This window comes from Polypterus senegalus, chromosome 4, assembly GCF_016835505.1.
Source record: "Polypterus senegalus isolate Bchr_013 chromosome 4, ASM1683550v1, whole genome shotgun sequence".
Classification (NCBI taxonomy): domain Eukaryota; kingdom Metazoa; phylum Chordata; class Cladistia; order Polypteriformes; family Polypteridae; genus Polypterus; species Polypterus senegalus.
The window spans coordinates 102,286,891-102,310,320 of NC_053157.1; the positions used below are offsets into that span (position 1 = coordinate 102,286,891).

A 23,430-nucleotide genomic window follows, 5' to 3' on the forward strand; every position below is an offset into this window, starting at 1 on the left:
TACATAAAAAGGTGCGAAAGTTGAAACTCGCATGTGGACCCTGTAATTTTTAAGCCTATATTCAAATATTGTATGTAACATTTTCAAGCGCTGCGGTGGGCTGGCGCCCTGCCTGGGGTTTGTTCCTGCCTTGCGCCCTGTGATGTCTGGGACTGGCTCCAGCAGATCCCCCATGACCCTGTGTTAGGATATAGCAGGTTGGACAATGACTGACTGACATTTTCCAATGAGATTCACCATTAACAATACATTCTTCTAAACAAGTCTGCAAATAGTTCAACATATCCTGTTTATAATTTAACAGCTCAATGAACTGAGGAAAAAGCAGTGAAATTATTCCTATAAATGTACGCACTGTTGGTATTTTATACAGTAACAGGAGAAATCTTTAGGAATAATTTGGTGAACATTTCAGTTTGAAATCTTTAATGCTACTGACAGGCATCATGTGGAATGTACAAAGCTTATCTTAACTTTCAGATATTAATACAATTCGCAGTGGTCCAAGAAACATGTTCCTCATACTACAATGAGACCGAAATTATCAAAACACTTTAAACACTGTATATTAAATCAAAAATATGATACGTTACCAAGCCCTACTTTACCAACACTATGAATCACTTCCATGTATGACTTGACCTATAACTCCTCTTCATATCTGTAGACTCTGCTCTTCTTGAAGTTTATCATTAAGTGAATTACTTTACAGTATATCATGTTACTTTCAAGTGAACTAAACTTTTGTTTGTGATGCATTTTTGATATTGATTGACTGACCTCAAGGTGTTCACTCCCACCCCAAAACTCTGCAAATAGCACAAATCATAAATAAATCCATGGAACTTGTACAAACTTCGATCAATGAAAGTTTTCTTTCCAACAGCTTTTCTTAGCAGCTGTGCTATTCAATTACAGGATGTTCCAGAGACAGACATATTTAAACTGATTTTGTGAAATATCTGAACTGCAAACAGTCAGGCTATAGTCATTTTTTTTTATTTTAATTGAGAAATAATTGCACTAGAGGGTTTTTGAAATATCCTATAGCAATGCTTAATAAATTCATTATTTTGTTTACAATTAGAAGGATATGTGGCATTTCATGTTAATTTGATATTGAAGTCTAGTGAAGAAAACACTCCAACATATAGATTCTATACCATTATCTACTACATTTAAGATTTTCAAAATGTAGTGAATACTCAATGTGCATATTGAAGATTTCTACCTTTATTTCAAATTGTTTTTTAACCACTTCTGGCCTGTAGCTTCTGATAAATAGATATTAAGCATTAACTTTTCCATGATTATTTGCCTTTTATGAAAACAATACAAATCAAATAAACTCTGAAATATTTAGTAGTGACATACACTTTAAATTAAGAGCTACGTAGCATGATTCAATTATTTCATAAATCTAATATGATAATGCAAACCAGAGATTACATAGGGGGAAAAATTACCAGTCCACATTTATGACAGATTACTTTACAACAAACATATCTGATTTTCTCATTAACCTTCATTTGAAAAGAAAAGAGGCTGAAAATAGTTTCACTGCTTCCACCTGAGGAACAAATCAGTAACAAAGTAAGTGGCTGGTAGCTTAAATATAATAAAAACCTAAAGGGAACTCTAACGAAACAAGATTTAAATTTTATTTACCTGGATCAGAAAACAGTTTTAAGACACCCAAAGCATCATTAAAAGACCAGTTATGCTGATCAAGGACATCTCTCAGCTCCTAAAATTGAAAAGCAAAAATATTTAAATTGTCTAAAGAGTTTCTGTATTTCTTGTGAACAATGCCATTACTTTTTATTTTTAAAAAAATCTCAGCATTGAGTTTAATGATGTTAGCACCATTTGTAGCTTTACAAAGGTTAAATGATAGTCTATATCCACAAAAAAGAAAAAGGAAGGGTAGGAAAATCCTGGTCTTTAAGGACTGCACTGGATGCAGGGTTTTGTTTAATTAACTTTCAATGAGAAATTTTTTCTTTAACATACATACAACTTAACTATATATTTTCTCTTTGTACTCATTTTCTGTGTTTCTATATTTGCTGTTCATAAGCTCATTCATCACAGTAACCATTCACAGGGCACCAGTCTCTTTTACCATAAACATTAGTATACGGTGTAAATGTCTGCTTTTTCAGATTAAACGTATGAAAGCTAAAGCTTCTCTTAGTATGTGGAGTACTGGAAAATTAATACATTTATTTTTACTAGGAATTACAACTACGATTAAAGGTTGACTAAATTATTCATTATTTGCATCTTTCAGTTAAATCAATTTTGATGTTAACAGAAATGAATACATTTTAATATAAACAAATCACAACAATGTACCTTATTAATTTATTATAATTTTACTGAGACTATGTACAGTAAGCAAATGTAGGATGGTTTAGCAAGTCACTGCTATAGCATATTAACTGAAAATATGGAAATGCTCTCAGCATCTACTTAGTAAAGAGCAGTAGGTAAGGATAGCTGTAAATCAATCGAACACAGATTAATCAAACTCACTTGTACAAAAAAATCAAACATGTGCTACTCTCAAAGTTATAAAGTAACTTCCTTCTTGATAAATTTTTAAAACCAAACATACACATACAGTGAAATATTCTTTTAGAAAAAGTGGGTGCTCACCTCCATATCTAAATGAGGAAACTTTTTCTGAAGTCTTTTCAGAATAGTTTCATGCCTCTCCCATTCATCACTTGGATCTGCCACATTTGATTCATGATCCTAATAATTCAATAAGGATAACTATAATTACTTTTTTACTGCAAGTATGCTGTAATTGTTTAATAATTATCATATATACTAATACAGTGTGTATACTGTATATATACATACATATACATACTGTATATGTATACACAGTATATATACATGGTCATCTATTAAACAGTTTATGCAGTTTCAAACTGAACACAGGATAAAAAGACATTCACACAGAGGAGCTTCACTGAAACCTTTAAGAGGGAAAGCACACTGGAAATGCATACATGATTCCTATTAGGCCTTTTCACAATCCAGCTGGCAGCTGACAAGTCATGTTACATATTTTATCACAAACTGATAATTAAAACCTTTTTATATCAGCTGTTTTTATCATGGATGACAGATTTAGGCAGAATCAAAAATGGGAGTCTAAATAACAAGTTCAAGAAAAGTAACTTCTCTAAGGAAAAAGAAAAAGCATGTTGCATAACTATACCAATCATGGTACTCCATAAACTGGACACAAAGATTCAGCCTTCAGATAGCATTGTTTTATTTGACGAAAACAGCTCTGTTGTAACTGATGGGGACATGTCCCTGTGTCCTGTGTAGCACACATCACTCCATTTACAAAAACTGCATTGATTTAGGAATTCTTCAAAGTACTCCTACCAGTTTAAAAACAAATACAAAACATTTCCTTACCATTGCTGAGAAAATTCAAAGAAATATCAAATAGGTTGCCAGCTATTCCACATGCCCTCACCAAACTATTCTCATAAACATGCCTTCTTAGTCTATCAAGATCTCTCAGCCAAATCTGAAAACCTTCAAGTTAACAATGAACATAAGGCCTCTGAGTAACTTCACAATTCCCACACCATTGGCTCACTGAGTTTCCATCCCATTTACATATTAAAATAAAAAAACAAATATATTGTGAATGTGTTACTTTTACAATGAGTAACATGGACAGTATTCTAATAAATTCTAATTTTAAGCATTTAAAAAAATCCACACATGAAGTCACAAATTTCTTACATGTGGACTTCCTTTTACCTGCCACCAAACAAAACTAATAAACACAGAAATATACCAATTACTTTAAAATAATGTGAGCCTTTTCCTATCTCAGAGGCTCATTATACTTACTTCTTGTTTTTGAAACATACATCTTGATACTCCTAGTTACAAACTGCCTGATGGCTAATTATGTTATCTTTTTTCAAAATGAAACAGTATCTCTCAATACAAGTGGAACACCCAACATACAGGAAAAATGAAGTATGTGTAATGCGGTTTCCTAGATTAACAGTTTTTAATTTTGTCTTCAGGAAGGGCTCAAACTCATGCAGTGGTTTCATACATAAACTCAAAGGATTGGAGCTTTGGTCAGTATGAAAAAGAATGGGGATTTTATATGTTCCATATGGCAAAGCTGTAAGGAAAAATAAATTAAGTAAGGATTTCAACAACCAAAGTAATATTTCTTGTGTACTCCAACATTGTCTTTAAGTGAATCAAATAAACTGCTGTTATAAAGACAAGGCTTCTGCATTACTACACTGTATTAGTTGAATATTATGTTTATGAGGCTTAGGAAAAAAGATCACAGAACAAAAATGTATCTGGCAAGCTTTTAAAGGTCAAACCACAAAAATGCATCTGACATTCTTTAATAATAAATTTCTATTTTGTGCACGAATGTTGGCTTCATTGCGATACTTGTTATATATAAACAAGAATAAATATAAAGAATTGAAATGATAAAACACAGGTCCAAACATGTATAAGATAAAGTTATGTATAAGCTCAGAATCACAAACAAAAGACATCTGTGTTAAAAATAATGCGAATTAAAACACTACACTGAAAACGGAGACACAAGCTTACTATGAAACCCTTTTAGCACAAACATCAGGGGCATTATATCTGAAAAGAGGAAGCCTACACAAAGAAGGGACCTGAAAAACCTTAGTGAAAATTGTACATTGTCATTGGAAACTCTACTCTTTAACTTCCAAACTCTTAAAAATCACTATTCAAAAATTGTCACCAGTTTCTTTTTAGGTCTGTTGCTTGGTAGGACTGGAAAGAAGTGGTGTTCTCTCAAACAAACTACCCAGCTTATAAAGTGTCACACGTGCACATGGGAAGCAACTTGAAATCTTGGGTGATGGTAACTCTCAGTCAAGACAGGAGGTGGCATTGTGTAATAACAACCTTTCTTCCTCCCCCCTTCTACAGAAAAGATAACTGACACCATTCCATCTGACATCACCTCTGGAGTTCATCCACCTGAACCCGCCTCTTCCCCCCAGAACACCTTAAATACAGAAGAGCCACTATACTAATTAGTCACCCTTATACGTAAGTCAGGATGACTTGATTTGGCTTTATAACATTTTTCTTTATAACAAACATTTTCTTTGCATTTATTGTTGGGAATTATACAGGGTTGGCAGAAAGGTTGCCCAAAAATCTAACCATGTCCTGTTACTTTGTTACATCTATTTCATACCAATTTGTGTAATATGTGAAACAAACCTGCACTTCAAATACCTCCAGCACTGATTCACAGTAGGAATTTCATGTTTCTTCAGTGAAACTGTGGTTGTACAAGGAAGTTAAATAATAACAATATGACTGTTCATTTGTGTTAGGTGCTAAAACACAATGTAAAACCTAAATAAACCAAATAGTTGCAAACACTAGACTGTGTTTACAACATCATTTTCAGTCACTGTGCTTCAATTTTAAAGAGATTGGAGCAACACCTGTTCCAACAATCATGTGCCTCTCTTCAGCCTTAATGTGAAATAAAAGAACTTCTCACACAGGGTACATTAATATTGTACTAATAAAATTTTCCTAAACATACAGTTAGGTCCATAAATATTTGGACTCAGACAACTTTTTTCTAATTTTGGTTAATGCAGTGGGGAGAACAAAAAGACTGCATAAAAATGTGAGCTAACTAAAGCATTTTTTAACACAATCCCTTCATTTCAGGGGCTCAAAAGTAATTGGACAATTGACTCAAAGGCTATTTCATGGGCAGGTGTGGGCAAGTCCGTCATTATGTCATTATCAATTAAGCAGATAAAAGGCCTGAAGTTGATTTGAAGTGTGGTGCTTGCATGTGGAAGATTTTGCTGTGAACAGACAACATGCGGTCAAAGGAGCTCTCCATGCAGGTGAAAGAAGCCATCCTTAAGCTGCGAAAACAGAAAAAAAACCATCTGAGAAATTGTTACAATATTACAAGTGGCAAAATCTGCAGTTTGGTACATCCTGAGAAAAAAAGCAAGCACTGGTGAACTCAGCAACGCAAAAAGACCTGGACATCCATGGAAGACATCAGTGATGGATGATCGTAGAATAATTTCCATGGTGAAGAGAAACCCCTTTACAACAGCCAACCAATTGAACAACATTCTCCAGGGGCTAGGTGTATCGATATCCAAGTCTACCATAAAGAGAAGATTGCATGAAAGTAAATACAGAGGGTGCACTGCAAGGTGCAAGCCACTCATAAGCCTCAGGAATAGAAAGGCTAGATTGGACTTTGCTAAAGAACATCTAAAAAAGTCAGCACAGTTCTTGAAAAACATTCTTTGGACAGATTAAACCAAGATCAACCTCTACCAGAATAATGGCAAGAAAAAAGTATGGAGAAGGCGTGGAACAGCTATTATCCAAAGCATACTACATCATCTGTAAAATACGGTGGAGGCAGTGTGATGGCTTAGGCATGCATGGCTGCCAGTGGCACTGGGACACTAGTGTTTATTGATGATGTGACACAGGACAGAACCAGCCAAATGAATTCTGAAGTGTTCAGAGACATACTGTCTGCTCAAATGCAGCTAAATGCAGTCAAATTGATTGGGCGGCGTTTCATGATACAGATGTACAATGACCCAAAACATACAGCCAAAGCAACCCAGGAGTTTATTAAAGCAAAGAAGTGGAAAATTCTTGAATGGCCAAGACAGTAACCTGATCTTAACCCAATTGAGCATGCATTTCACTTGTTGAACAATAAACTTCAGACAGAAAGACCCACAAACTAAGAGCAACTCAAAGCCACTGCAGTAAAGGTCTGGCAGAGCACTAAAAAAGAAGGAAATTTTACATCTGGTGATGTCCATGAGTTCAAGATTTCAGGCTGTCATTGCCAGAAAAGGGTTTTCAACCAAGTATTAGAAATGAACATTTTATTTCGTTATTTAATTTGTCTAATTACTTTTGAGCCCCTGAAATAAAGGGATTGTGTTAAAAAAATGCTTTAGCTGCCTCACATTTTTATGCAATCTTTTTGTTCAACCCACTGAATTAAAGCTGAAAGTCTGCACTTCAACTGTATCTTAGTTGTTTAATTTAAAATTCATTGTGGTAATGTACAGAACCAAAATTAGAAAAAAGTTGTCTCTGTCCAAATATTTATGGACCTAACTGTAAATAATGTTTATGCTCATACTGGGTTCAACTTCTAATGTCCACTTAAGCATTGTAGTTACACTGCCGTTAAGAAGAAATGGTTCTCCACAAGATGAAAAAAAATCATATCTTCCTTTGTTATTAGTATATTCCTTACTTTGAGAGGAAATCAGTGGACCTAAGCAATGATAGTAAAATTAACTTCACACCAGAATTTGTACCATAAACAAACACGATTTCAGACCTACATTATAGGCTTATCAAGGTATACACCACATAATTACTTGTCGATTTAAAAAGAAAAGTATTAGACAAAAGACAAGAGACTATTTAGCCCATCCAGCTAAGTTGTCCAAATGTTCAATTAATGGGTACAAAAACAACAAACAATTTTGTGCAACAAGATTAATGATAACCCATGAAAAAATTAGATGAAGGATGCATTATTTAAGCCAAAGTCAGATACTTATACTCAGGAGTGATTAATGGTGTAATAACTGTTTCACACATAAAATGGACACAGCATACCTCCTTGAACTTCAAAATGGGTTGCCCTTGATTAGATTTCTTTCTGCAAGCTAATCTTGGATGATTCTGGTTATCTATTTTTCCTTTGCATTTAAAACAATGCACAGTTAAGGAAATGTAAAGATTTTCACCCTCAGTTTAATCAAGCAGATCAAATCTTCCCTAGAGGATGGGACAGATGGACGGATGGATAGATAGAACTTTATTTGTAATTTGGCATAGTAAATAGGTTTGGTAACAAAAACAGAAAATCCGTGAGAAATACAGAGCTCCTGTAAAACACTGCTTCTTGCACCGCATCCGGAAGTCATCCAAACAACACAGAAAATAGACTGTCATATTGGCATTGTCTGGGGTGGATGGTGTTTGGTTATCATATACAGTACAAATGCCCTTGATTTTGTCAATTTAAGTGTATTTATTTTAAAAACCGTGCACTTTTGCATTTAAGCAAGCAGTGCAAATATAAAGTTAAACAAACATGTCACTACAAAATGCACCCTATAAATTACAAATAAAAATCATGCTTATAAAAATTATTAATAGCTAAAGTAGAATCAGAGATATATAGTGCATCCGGAAAGTATTCACAGCGCATCACCTTTTCCACATTTTGTTATGTTAAAGCCTTATTCCAAAATGGATTAAATTAATTTTTTTCCTCAGAATTCTACACACAACACCCTGTGGTATAGCGGGTCCACTGAGCAAAGGCCATTCATTTTTAAATAAATAATCCCTGCTCTCGCGGCGGCTTAGCGAGTGGGCGTTGGGCCATGGCGAGCCGCGGGACGCTCGGCGGTGTGGGCGTTTCTCACCGAGTGCACAGGTGAGGAACTGCCCACATCCGTGATTGCTCCCGTGGCTAATACGTTACAGCTGTCATGGCCCCTCGTCATTTAAAAGAAGCGCGAGTCGGTCGGGAGGGGGGAGGAGAGGAAAAGAAAGAAAGAAAGAGAAGGAAACGGAGGTTGGAAGCAGGAAGGAGAGAGAAGAGAGAGAGCGAGCAAATCGGTGCAGCAGGAAGGAGGCGAGCAAACGCTCGCAGGCAGCTGAAGGCCGCCTGGGTGTTTGGCCAACACCTGGGAGAAGTGGTTGTGGTCACGCCCGCAGAAGTTTGTTTTTGCAGGGCGGGAGTGACCGGGAAGGTGCGGGACTCTCCGCAGACAGTAGCGGGAGTCGAGACGTAGTGTTCCCTGTGTGACAGCCTTGGTCACAGTAGAATTCCCAAGTCACTGTCATGGGGGAGCCGACTGGAGCCAAGGATCAGGAAGGTGACTGGCAGTGGTAGCAGCAGCAGGAGTAGGCAGAAGGTCAGCTGCATTGAGAGCGTCTCGCCTGTTGCAGGGCCCATATGGGAGAAGCAGGTGAGACGTTAACAGAAGAAGCACCGGGCTTCTTGTTGTTGTTTTAAAGACTGCTTCCCGTAGGAACATTTTAACCTCTGGTTTTAAGGATTGTTTTTTTCTATTTGTGTGTTTTAACCTCAACGTTCTTTTGTTGGATTATTTATTGAACTTTTTGGGAATCACTGCACTTTATTGGAACACTGTTTGTTTTGTTGACTGTTTTAAATAAAAGCACTTTTGTACTTTTTTCAACCATCCCCTTGCTCAGATGTTATTGCCTCCACTGACTAGCTCACTCGGTAGCATTATTGACGGTGTTGGGTTCAAGGGTTCCCAAACAGCAGATGGGAGCGTGGAGCCAGAACCCACGTCGTCACACACCCCATAATGACAATATGAAAAGTTTACTTGAGATTTTTGCAAATTTATTAAAAGTAAAAAAATTGAGAAAGCACAGGTACATAAGTATTTACAGCCTTTCCCATGAAGCTCAAAATTGAGCTCAGGTGCATCCTGTTTCTCCTAATCATCCTTGATATGTTTCTGCAGCTTAACTGGAGTCCACCTGTGGTAAATTCAGTTGATTGGACATGATATGGAAAGACACACACCTGTCTATACAAAGGTTCCACAGTTGACAGTTCATGTCAGAGCACAAACCAAGCATGAAGTCAAAGAAAATTAACTGCAGACCTCAGAGACAGGATTGTCTCAAGGCACAAATCTGGGGAAGGTTACAGAAAAATTTCTGCTGCTTTGAAGGTCCCAATGAGCACAGTAGCCTCCATCATCCATACGTGGAAGAAGTTCAAAACCACCAGGACTCTTCCTAGAGCTGGCTGGCCATCTAAACTGAGCAATCGGGAGAGAAGGGCCTTAGTCAGGGAGGTGACCAAGAACCCGATGGTCACTCTGTCAGAGCTCCAGAGGTCCTCTGTGGAGAGAGAGGAGAACCTTCCAGAAGAACAACCATCTCTGCAGCAATCCACCAATCAAGCCTGTATGGTAGAGTGGCCAGACGGAAGCCACTCCTTAGTAAAAGGCACATGGCAGCCTGCCTGGAGTTTGCCAAAAGGCACCTGAAGGTCACTCAGAGCATGAGAAACAAAATTCTCTGGTCTGATGAGACAAAGATTGAACTCTTTGGTGTGAATGCCAGGTATCACGTTTGGAGGAAACCAGGCACTGCTCATCACCAGGCCAATACCATCCCTACAGTGAAGCATGGTGGTGGTAGCAATATGCTGTGGGGATTTTTTAAGCGGTAGGAACTGGGAGACTAGTCAGGATAAAGGGAAAGATGACTGCAGCAATGTACAGAGACATCCTGGATGAAAACCTGCTCCAGTTTGCTCGACCTCAAACTGGGGCGACAGTTCATCTTTCAGCAGGACAACGACCGTAACCACACAGCCAAAATATCAAAAGAGTGGCTTCAGGACAACTCTGTGAATGTCCTTGAGTGTCCCAACCAGAGCCCAGACTTGAATCTGATTGAACATCCCTGGAGAGATCTTAAAATGCCTGTGCAACAACACTTCCCATCCAACCTGTTGGAGCTTGAGAGATGCTGCAAAGAGAAATGGGCGAAACTAGCCAAGGATAGGTGTGCCAAGCTTGTGGCATAATATTCAAAAAGACTTGAGGCTGTAATTGCTGCCAAAGTTGCATCGACAAAGTATTGAGCAAAGGCTGTGAATACTTATGTACATGTGATTTCTCAGTTTTTTTTATTTTTAATAAATTTGCAAAAACCTCAAGTAAACCTTTTTCAAGTTGTCATTATGGGGTGTTGTGTGTAGAATTCTGAGGAAAAAAAAGAATTTAATCCATTTTGGGATAAGGCATAACAAAATGTGGAAAAAGGGATGTGCTATGAATTAATTTGCCAGATGCACTGTAAAGTAAAACTTAATATGCATGGACGGTGAGGCGAACATTGAGTATGTATCTACACTGATTCATACTGTATTTCACAATACAATGAGTACCTTTGTGCAGCACTTTGGGCTTTAAATTTTCTGGCTCTTTTACAATATTGTTTTAAGTGAAGGATTTAGACTTGGCTTTGAAAGAATATTTACCTTCAGTGTCACTCTTCTTCACCATTCCAAACTATGGTCATTAATATAGCAACATAACTGTCCCCCAGACCCCATCTGACCAGGCCAATTGTGACAAAAACACTGCAACTTTAATTGAGGGCAGAAACCATCTACAGAAATCAATTTAAGGTACTTTGTCAAGCTTACACAAGTGCGGTCAGTGCTTAATATTCTAATGTACAGGTATTTTTATACCCCTGCACATCTCTGAAATAAAAAAACCTCCTCACCACTCCTTACCAAACATTCAATTACAAAAAAACACTGATGAGTGTTGACTGTTTAACTACGCCAAAATTTGTAACCTTCATTTATTTATGTTTTCTTTTATGGTATGAAGAATCAGTATATAGATGAGATGGAGGACTTTAGCTTCTTCTGATTATTCTATGCAAATAATATTTTAAGTAGTAATATAAAGGACTCTACCTGAAAACAGAAATATATTCAAACTAAGTGATATTGGCTAACTGAATGTAACAGACTTCCATTTATGTAGGGAAAAAAATCTGATACCTCTACCTACTTGTAGTCTCAACTGCTGTACTGTATTCCTACGTAATGTTTAAACATCACCACAAGTCATCTGTTGAGAAACTACATACAGTATGTCTATTTTGATTAGGCAAGGCATTAAGTAAGGATGCAAGTTATTAAAGACATATTACAGTAACTTATCATCAAAACATAAGTTAATCTCACATCATTCCCTGCAGTTTTTTTCTTCTTTCTTGCTTGAAACGGCACACTTTCTTCAGAGTCACTATTATTCGATCCATCTGTTTTCCTTTTTCTTTTATTGTCTGAAACTAAAAAAATGAATTAATTTACAAAAGTGCCTAGAAGAGTAAGAAAGTATGGCCAATCTGAGGGCAAAGGATATTAATTTTCATATAAATAAAAAGCTATATAAAAAATGGAATACGACTACCAAAACAAACTCACTTAAGTCGGGTCTTAAACCCCGAAAAATCAATCTTAAAATCAGACCCCGACTTTTTTTTTTTTTTTTACATCTAGCATCCTCCAATCTAGCGCCACTATCTCAAAAGCATCAAATTTTGTTGCAGTAGCACAGTCACCAATTTCTTTCACTACTTCAATGACGTTTAATTTAAAACCAGATTCATATTTTCTTCTGATTGAATGCTCCATTGTAGATACGGGATGCTCTTACGATATGTGTATGAGGGTATGAGGCACAAAAAACACAAATCAGTGCAAACTTTGCTTCAGAATAATGTAGGTATTACCATGTGGTCACGTAGGCACTATACACAGAAAAAAAAAACACAGTGTGCTACATGGTTAGTCTCTCAGGTGGGCGGCAGTATACAGTGAGGAACAGAAGTATTTGAACACCCTGCGATTTTGCAAGTTCTCCCACTTAGAAATCATGGAGGGGTCTGAAATTCACATTGTAAGTGCATTCCCACTTTGAGAGACAGAATGTAAAAAAAAAAATTCAGGAAATCACATTGTATGATTTGTACATAATTTATTTGTATTGCACTGCTACACAGAAGTATTTGAACACCTGAGAAAATCAGTGTTAATATTTGGTACAGAAGCCTTTGGTTGCAATTACAGAGGTCAAACGTTTTCCGTAGTTCTTGACCAGGTCTGCACACACTGCAACAGGGATTTTGGACAACTCCTCCACACAGATCTCCTCTAGATCTGTCAGGTTCCGGGGCTGGCGCTGAGCAACACGGAGTTTAAGCTCCCTCCAAAGATTTTCGATTGGATTTAGGTCTACAGACTGGCTAGGCCACTCCAGAACCTTGATATGCTTCTTACAGAGCCACTCCTTGGTTATACTGACTGTGTGCTTCGGGTCATTGTCATGTTGGAAGACCCAGCCATGAACCATCTTCAGTGCTCTGACTGAGGGAAGGAAGTTGTTGCTCAAAATCTCACAATACATGGCCCCATTCATCCTCTCCTTAATACTGTGCAGTCGTCCTGACCCCTTCGCAGAAAAGCACCCCCAAAGCATGATGTTTCCACCCCCATGCTTCACAGTAGGGATGGTGTTCTTGAAATGCAACTCCTCATTCTTTTTCCTCCAAACACGGCGAGTGAAGTTTAGACCAAAAAGTTCTATTTTGGCCTCATCTGACCACGACTTTCTCCCATGCCTCCTCTGGATCATACAGATGGTCATTGGCAAACTTCAGACGGGCCTGGACACGTGATGACTTGAGCAGGGGAACCTTCCGTGTAACTCGTGATTTGAAACCATGACGGCATAGTGTTCTACTAACAGTGACCATTAAAACTGTGGTCCTAGCTCTCTTCATGTCATTGACCAGCTCCTCCCGTGTAGTTCTGGGCTGATTCCTCACCTTTCTTATGTGTGATACCTCACAAGGTGAGATCTTACATGGAGCCCCAGTCCGAGGGAGACTGACAGTCATCTTTAGTCTCTTCCATTTTCTGACAATTGCTCCAACAGTTGATCTATTTTCACCAAGCTGCTTGGTAATTGCCCCGTAGCCCTTTCCAGTCTTGTGGAGATCCACAATTTTGTCTCTGGTGTCGTTTGACAGCACTGTAGTCTTGCCCATGGTAGTAGTTGGAGTCTGACTGAGTGTGGGGTGGACAGGTGTCTTTAAAGAGCTCAGACAGGTGCTACTAATTAAGATTACTAAGTGGAGTAGAGGTGGACTTCTTAAAAGGTAGAGTAACAGGTCTTTGAGAGCCAGAATTCTTGCTGATTTCCAGGTGTTCAAATACTTATGTGCAGCAGTGCAATACAAATAAATTCTGTACAAATCATACAATGTGATTTCCTGAATTTTTTTTTACATTCTGTCTCAAAGTGGGAATGCACCTAAAATGTGAATTTCAGACCCCTCCATGATTTCTAAGTGGGAGAACTTGCAAAATCGCAGGGTGTTCAAATACTTCTGTTCCTCACTGTATCTTAAACACTAGAATTACCAAAACTTATGAGAAAAATAACAATATATTTTTTTAGCCTAGGTACCTGACTCACTGATAAACAAGTCTCCAGTTGGGAGAGGTTTTTACAGTTTCTCCGGTGGTGGGGGGAATGGTATAATAGGCTGCTTGCTGCTTGGTATTATCAACACATTTATAAGACAAAAGACGCTGAATGAAGACGTTCCAGTGGATTTAAGGTGGGCCGGATTTACGAGCTTTCTCGTAAGCTTTGGTAATTCTAGTGTTAATCACTTAGACTAATAGCATGAGTTTTCCAAATTCAACTTATACGACCGACATTATAAAATACCAGAAATTATACAGTAAAATCAAGTCCCAACTTATCCATGGGAGAACATATCCGCAAGTATATATGGTAATCATTGCTGTTTTCAACTAAAATCAAAAGAAATGATTTGTTAATTATCAACTTTAAGATGCAACTTCAATAGCCCATTTCTGCAATACTGAGAGCAAGGTGGGAACTAATCTAGTTAAACTAAAGACACAATCACACAAAAAGCAAATAAATACTTGTACTTCACAACTGAAAATTTTAAGAATATACTTCCACACTGAAAAAATAGGACTGGCAATCATAATATTACAGCTATTAAGATGAAGCATTTCAAAAACTCATATTTTATGATCTTGGAAATGTGTTTTACCCAATTACTCCTTTACCATAAGCAGGCTGGCTCAGCAGTTCTCCATCTATGTAAATGCCTTTAATGCCAATTAATTACTAACAGTGTTTTATGCTTTTACGTCTCTGACTATTCATTGTAAATTACTATGCTAAGAAAAGAAAGTTTTGTTTTGTAACATGAAATACATTGCTCTCACTAGAATACTGCATCTACATACAGTACATTGCAGAATCTGCACAAATAAGGGAAATAACTAAGAATGTTAATCAATAACCAGCAGTTTATAATTAACATTGTGAACTTTATGCACATATGCATTCAGCTTTTTTGTCCAGGCTTTAAATGTAAAAGTTACACTAATTCAAGCATAGATTTACAGCACAGAAAAATGTCAAAACAAATAAACACAGAACAGTATAACAGTTCTCAAAACAGGTTAATTCATGAAAAGGGAGTAACTTGAGGTCACTGATTTTTCCGGAAGGAGATGAGGCTTAGGAGTTTTGAGATAGGTAGACGGAGGGACAGCAAAGGAAAATGCAGAAAAATAAAACACACATCATAACTAAAGTGTTCAGATTAAGGATGAGAAGGTTACAACAAACAACAGATGCAGAAGAAAGTTTTGATAGTTGATACAATTAAGCTAAAGTGATAGTTTAACATTTTTAGAGAATCTTAGCTGACTGACAAGTAAGCAATAAACAATCAAGTAAGTAGATAATGATCGTTTTTCATAGTTTTGAAGGTATGTGTTTGTTTGGGGGAAAAATAGGTCCTCTGAAACAAAACAAAAACTGGTAACTAAACAGTTAACAAATATTTAAATCAGACAATTACATGCCTGAAGGAGGTGGTCAATATTTATATGCATGCAAAAGAAGCAGATGATAAATTAAGGCATGACAAAAGTGTTAGAAGAAGAAGAAGAAAAAAAAAAAAAAGTTCAGACTTGCCATAATATATTCTAGTGAGCAAAGAATTAAAAACCAGAAAATAAAATGAACAACATCTGCCAAAGTTTGCAAATTAACTTGAACTTCCATCAAACATTTTATGAAAATTAATGTACATGTCTGTACACAGCCCACTTTAACTGAGCATTATAAAGTTTCCTTTAAGGTAGCAAACACACAACAAATCTCATAAAATTACAAATAAATATCTGGATTTCTAAATATCTTACGTATGTAGAGGTTCCTTGAAAATAGTTACCGTAAAAAACAGCCAAGGGCAGCGGGAAGAGTGAGAAGACAAGAGTGTACAGCTCACTATCAAATGCAGAAGTCCTGCATGCATATTCCTGCTTGGGAATGTAGGGCACAGTAATCTTTACAGGTGTATGTGAGGTCTCAAAAAGGACATCACTGCCGGATAAAAAGAGACACAGCTTGTGAGGAACACAAACTATTCAAACCTAAAGAACATTAAATGGTACCTAACTGAGCAAATAACAATAATATATGACCTCCTATTAAGAAAATGAGGGTGGTCAAGTACGCTTGGTAAAAAGATGCAGGACACAGGATCCAAAAAGAAAATATAGCATTGTATCACCTATTTAACAAAGCAGACTGCATGATGCCTGACCGAACTAGCACTTTAAGGACAATTAAAAGCTTATGACTTGAGGAATGCAGATGTACTACGGGGATTTTAGCTTGGTTTCCCTGCAGCAAAAGAATGAAGAATCCTGACAACAGAATCAATATTTACACTTGGCTACAAGTGACCTCAGGATGAGTTTCAAGGTGTCTCATAGCCAAGGTGAGTTTCAAGTGTGAGCAAGATGAGGAGTTTGGGGTAAAGGATTAACTGATTAAAACTAGAATTCCTGAAGCCTACGAAAAAACTTGTAATCCTTGGGGTACTTAAAATTCCTTCGCACCTCTCCATCAGCATCTTTTGTTTTGTAAATGTGTCGATCAGCACAAGCAGCGGGCAGCCTGCTATCTCATGCTCCCACTGATGGATCCGAGTCCGTCATGAAATTCTCAGATCTCGTCTCTTTATCTGGCAGTGAGGTTCCAGGATTTGTATAGGGTAAATAATATAATGTCATTTGGAATACATATATTTCATGTGTGTTCCGTGTCTACAATGATCTGTGTAAGTGTAGGATGGCAGAAAATGTTGAACACATACCCAAAGCAGAAACTTTTTCCATGTTACAGTATACTAATAATGACGTGAATTGTATAATATGTGAATACTTTAGTCCAAATATCAATTAAACAACAATATAACCAAAGGAAAAAAAAAGCATTCAATTTACATGTTGCCGTCAGTTAAAAACCCAAGCTCAAATGTCAATTGATAGGAAGTTGATATGTGTTCTTGAATGGTGCAGAGGTAAGAACTGCTGCCTTATAACCCAAAGGTACTGGGTTTGAGTACAGGCATTCCGCGATGTGAGTAGTGAACCGCTTATTATTGCTATACAGGTAAAATTCCATTACAACGAACTGCCAGGTACCTAAAAAATATTTTGTTGTAATGAAAATTTCGTAGTAATGAGTTTCTGTATTTGTCACTATAGTGCTTTCTTTAACTTGTGTCCAGGCATTTGCAATCATTTCAATAGCTTCTTTTGTGTTAATTTTAATCTCTTCCTCTCTACAAGTTATGCCGATGGGAATTTTTCTCAGTTTTTCCTTGCGATAATACACATTCAGGGTGCAAATGATGCCCAAATCCAATGGCAGAAGCACTGCTGTGCAATTGGGTGGGAGGAATTCAACACAAACATTATCTAACATCTGGAAGCACGTTGTGGGCATCACAGTTATCAATCACAAGCCGAATCGCCCTTTTCTTCATATTGTGAGGTTTCTGAACTCTTTTGGGACCCGCCCCCCACACAACGGGAATGACATGCTGAAGTGCGTCCTGAAGCGCGATTGCCACGTCTGTGGAAGACTGTCCGTTGTCGGGGCAGTGCAACAGCAGGCTCACAGCGGTGCAGTGAGGCGCCACAGAAGTAAATCCTAAAAGATCGTGGTTGAGCTATAAGTCCCTGTCTTGTACCCCAAAACACGAGGATGAGTCTCAGTACTTTAATAAAACCAGCTTTATTCAGCTTGAAACAGGAAAAGCACGGTTATTTATTGTAATGTGATCTACCACAACCCTATACACAGACACAGCAGTCAGGCAGGGCTGTGGCTAGGTTACTGTGCAAGTAATTCTGTTCCCTACATTTACAAGGTTCCTTGCATCACCCATCGAGATCTTTTCTGTTTGCTTCGGTAGTAAGTCGCAGCAGAGCTGTGTGGCTGCTGTTGCCCTGGCAATGGATAAACAGTCTTCTACATACGCAGTGATCGCACTTCAGGATGCTCTTCTGTATGTTATCCAGTTGGGGGAGGTCCCAAGAGAGTTTAGATACCTCACATTTTCTTGAATGAGTGCTGCATTAATAGGTATGCTTCTTGAATGGGCATCACTGAACCACAAAAAAATGCTTTTTGACATCTTTAAATGCAGCAGTTTCCATAAATTTTCAAACCCAAGATTTTTCTTCTTTTTTTGCTCGGCCTTTCAAGAAAGTTGAGTGTCGATGGTGAAATTCTGAATTCACTGGCAACATTTTGGTTTTTTTTGCCAAAATCGACAGCCCCAAAAATTGTAAGGTTTTTTTTTTTCTCTAATATGAACTGTTGTCATTTTTTGTGTCTGCCATTTCTATAGGAGGGTGACAATGAGTTAAATTCCAATGAATGTTTTTCAAAAGTTGACGCGCAATAAGCAAAAGGTATCACTGAAAACAAATCATAGAAAACAAAAAAAAAAAAACACAGTACGAGGAAAGTTCGAAGAAAGAAAAACAATTTGTTTCTGTTTGGGGATCTGCGACCTAAGAACTAACTGCTCTGTGAATGATTCATTCAGGCATTCCAAGGTCTTTTGGGCACTTTGTTGTAATGAAAGTACAGCTGAATGTATTTCGTAGTACAGTGGAACCTCGGTTTACGAGTAAGGGCAATTGTCTCCTATTCTCCGTCTGAGTCTGTTTGCCTCACTCATATAGTCATCATCTGTACAAGCGTATACTGTTTACTACAGCATTGTGACTGTGTGTGTGTGTGCGCGCTGTGAAGTGCGAGTCCCCATCTTGCGCCCCAAAACACGAAGCTGAGTCTCATTACTTTAACACCACCAGCCGCCTTCAGCTTGAAACAGCAACAGCGCTGTTATTTATTGCAGCAGGATGTTTATAATGTTTCTTGTATCGCCCATTGACGGCAGGCGTTTATAGCATGTCTGTGATCTTTTTAAATGTGCTTATACGGCGAACTGCTACAGCGCTGGGAGACTGCGATTGCTTTGGGGCGCTCTTCCGCGTGTCGTCCCGTTGGGTGGAATCCCACACGAGTTTAGAAACTCACTCACACCAGCCATGATTCTTTTTAAAGGTAAAGTGCAGGTTAATTTGTTTTATGTATTTTTACTTTATATTTTGTATTAATCATTTTTATATGAATAGTTTTGGGTTGTGGAACGAATCATCTGAGTTTCCATTATTTCTTATGGGGAAATTCGCTTTGATATACGAGTGCTTTGGATTGCGAGCACGTTTCCGGAACGAATTATGCTCGCAAACCGAGGTTCCACTGTAACATGATTTCTATAGACTCATGTCATATGAGGAAACTGTCAGGACCATAAAAATACTTCGTTGTAATGAAAATTTCGTAGTAAAGATATTCGCTGTAATGGATTTTTACCTGTAATATAATAAAAACATACATTTCATTTGAGTCTGTAAAACCCGGGGTAAATTTTGGCAACTTGTACAAGTTAGTGCATATTTTTTTATTATTCAGTTTTATTCTATTAGAGACGTTCATGTGGTACAACGAACCTGCCTCTCAACCTCTGAGTTGATGGTGCTTATTTCCATTCTTTTCACAAGAACAGCAATGACCACACTTGGTGATAAAGTTGATGCCTGCTCAGAACTATTTGTTGTACTGGCAATCAAAGAAAGATATGATGTTCCGTAACCACTATAAGGCTAACATGCGGCATTTGCACTTTGACAACAATGACAACAATGTAGAACGTGTGCAAAACGACAAATTTGTTGCGATCTCGGACATCTAGCAACGTTTTGTTGAGAACTGTTTTCTGAGTAACAACCCAGGGCAAAGACTTTCCAAGTCTGTGGTTATAAAGCTTATGAAGTCGTTTCTGGACAAATGCAGAAACATAACAACATACAGCTTCTTCACAGCTCTTTCACTAGGTAATAGACTGCTGCACTACAAAACTATTCTGCTTGGCACCATAAGTAAAATGGTCTTCCACCTGCAGCTATAGTCACTTTCGTACATGAGCAATTCACCATGCTAGTAATTAGATCTGGCAGTGCCATGCTGATGGTGCATGCGCCCAAAAAGAAGCCTTTGATTTGAGTCTGTAACAGCCAGTGTAAATTTTTGCTACCTGTAAAAGATATCGCAGAAGGGATATAAGCAGACACACAAACACTGGTGAATCATGTCTTCTTGGTATCGTGTTTCAGTCTGTAACAGCCAGTTTTTCCACGTTATGGTTGTAATTAGAATATGAGTAATGTGTCACTGTGCTCTGCGCAAATATTTTAAATCTGCTTTTCTTTTCTTCTCACATGTACAGCTAACACAAAGCACACAGGGTCTCATCATCAAGAACTGCTAGGCAAGCATTTTAAGACGAGACAAGTTAAGAACAACTGCAAATGGGTAAAGTGCGCTATTTCTGTGTGTAGGAGTCAGCATGAAATTGGATCTTCTTTTCCTTGTTCGGAATGGCATGATTTATCTTTTTGGGGGCCTGCACATGGAGAGAGAGTATAAAGCCTTGGAATATTGCCTGGCACACCTTTGAAGCCAACGGACGGGTGGGAGATAACGTCATTGGATCCTGAAAATCCTTCCAGCGCAGCAACAAAAATGGCAGACTGTATACATAGAGCTCCCACTTCAGTAATAGTCTTGTCATGGCTTCCTCGTCTGTTATGTCATGTAATTTGTCACTAACGAAACCCAAGTTACTTCTCCTATGTGATTTCTTACCGCCGTATCACATTTTACTATTATATCTATATAGTTTTGGGTTATGTAACATGCTGCAATTACAAAAGAACTTATTCCAACAAGGGAGATAGCGCCCCCTACTGGATAGAATAGTGCATGATACTGAAAATGCAGACAGACAGACTTTTTACAGTACAGGTAAGATTGGAAAAAAAAAATGTTCAAATGACAACTCATGCTCAAATGGCACAGCATTTTGAAACAGTGACGTTTTCATGTATGAATGTGTGTGTGTGTGTATGTGTACAAGTGAGGCAGAGACAGATTCAATCTCATTCAAGTGGTTACTGGAATATAAAATACTTTTGCAAACTTATACTGAAAGAAGTGTGCTTTTATTCAAGAAAAAAACAGAATAACAAAAAATTGTGACAACAAAATACAGAGAAGACATGATTCACCAGCGTTTGTGTGTCTGCTTATATCCCTTCAACGATATCTTTTACATGTAGCAAAACTTTACACTGGCTGTTACAGACTGAAATCAAAGGCTGCTTCTTTTTGGGCACATACACCATTAGCATTGCACTGCCAGATCTAAACACTAGTGTGGTGAATTGCTCACGTACTGAAGTGACTTTAGCTGCAAGTAGAAATCCCATTTTACTTATGGTGTCAAGCAGAGTTTTGTCACAGTGCAACAGTCTATTAGCCAGCAAAAGCACTGTGAAGAAGCAGTCTGTTGTTACGGTGGTCATCACTGCTTTTGTGAAAAGAATGGAGATAAATGCCATCAACTCAGAGTGGAAGAGGCAATTTCGTTGTACCACGTGAACGTCACTGACAGAATAAAACTGAATAATAAAAAAAACAATGCTAATTTTTACAAGCAGCCAAAATTTACAGCGGGTGTTACAGACTCAAATCAGATGTATGTTTTTACTATATTATAGTAATATTAAGTGGCTCAATACTCACAATGCAGAGCCCGTACTTGAACCCAGTAGCTTTGGTTATAAAGCAGCAGTTCTTACCTCTACACCATTTAAGACTACGTATCAACTTTCTTTCAATTGACAACATGTAAATCAAATGATTTGCTTTTCTTTGCTTACATTCTTGAATAAAAGTGCACATGTTTATTTGATATTTGGGCAAAAGTCTTCACACATTGTAAACATCACGTCATTATTAGTAATAACATGGGAAAAGTTTCTGTTTTAGCTATGTGTTCAGCAGTTCCTGTCATCATAAACTTACACAGATTGTTAAAGACACAGAACAAACATGAAATGTATGCGTTCCAAATAACATTATATTATTTACCCTATACAACTCCTGGCACCTCATTGCCAGATAGACTTGAGATCTGAGAATTTTACCACGGATTCAGCTCCATCAGTGGGAGAATGGGATAACAGGCTGCCCGCTCCTTGTGCTGATCGAAACATTTACAAAACAAAAAACGCTGATGGAGAGGTGCTGTGAAGGAATTTTAAGAACCCCAAGGATTACGAGTTTTTTTGTAGGCTTCAGGAATTCTAGTTTTAATTAGCAACTCCTTTACCCCAAACTTTTCTTCTTGCTCACACTTGAAACTCACCTTGGCTATGAGGCACCTTGAAACTCATCCTGATATCACTTATAGCCAAGTGCAAATGTAAAAGTGTAGGCTTCAGGTTAGTGTTAAGATAAAGAAATTAGGACTCACAGAGAAACAGAGTTTGGCGATGAGAATTACATGTTGCTACATCTAGGCAAACTAAATGACCTAAAATATTGAGATCATACCTACATAAATAAGCACAGAGAAGAGTTTAATTTTTTTTTTATTGATACAGGTCTGTCTTTGTTGATTCCAGTCTAGAAGTTATAGAAATACCTAGCCACATAAGACATAGACAGGATACCTTTTTATTTTGAACTTCCACCAAAAAAAATAAAAAAAAGTTTTGACATTGACTCACAACAACAACATTTATTTATATAGCACATTTTCATACAAAAAAAATGTAGCTCAAAGTGCTTTACAAAATGAAGAATACAAAAATAGAAGTCACAATAAAAAATAAAAATATGTCAACATTAATTAACATAGAATAAGTAAGGTCTGATGGCCAGGGTGGACAGAAAAAACAAAAAAAAACTCCAGATGGCTGGAGAAAAAAAATAAAATCTGCAGGGATTCCAGACCAAGAGACTGCCCAGTGGGCAATCTACCTAACATAAATGAAACAGTCCTCTTTGTATTTAGGGTTCTCGTGGAAGGACTCACCTTCATTATTAAAGCGCATCAGACAAGATGCAACTGCCCCATCTAAAGTACTGGTTGATTTCATAACCTAAACAAACAATAAATACAAATTAAGGTAAGGAATAATAACTAAGCAAATAGATAACAATTCTACTAAAGTTAACTCATTTTTATGGACATAACTATTTTCTAAAAACCCAATAAAAACAACTTCTTTCTGCTGCAAATATAAATGTAAATGTTTGAGGGGAGATAAGCCATCATAAACTTGGAAATTATATTAAGAAAGCACCAATGAGGAAATCAGCTCAACTTTCTGCTTTCTCTGCTGCATCAGGAAGCCATAGTTCAAGATGTTCATTATGTAGAGTTCACCTGCGTAATGTGTAAATG

General features: G+C 37.5%; 1 protein-coding gene across 3 annotated transcripts in view; it reads right to left on the minus strand.

Moving 5' to 3' along the window:
• Positions 1-23,430, minus strand: part of smarcad1a (SWI/SNF-related, matrix-associated actin-dependent regulator of chromatin, subfamily a, containing DEAD/H box 1 a) — a 285,741-nt gene that overhangs the window by 217,411 nt on the left and 44,900 nt on the right. For all 3 annotated transcript variants that reach the window (XM_039751123.1, XM_039751121.1, XM_039751124.1), the window contains exons 4-7: positions 23,059-23,125; positions 11,867-11,973; positions 2,662-2,760; positions 1,669-1,747 (exon numbers count right to left, since the gene is read on the minus strand). In XM_039751123.1, the coding sequence (XP_039607057.1) occupies positions 1,669-1,747; positions 2,662-2,760; positions 11,867-11,973; positions 23,059-23,125 (352 nt within the window). The remainder of the gene's footprint in view (positions 1-1,668; positions 1,748-2,661; positions 2,761-11,866; positions 11,974-23,058; positions 23,126-23,430) is intronic.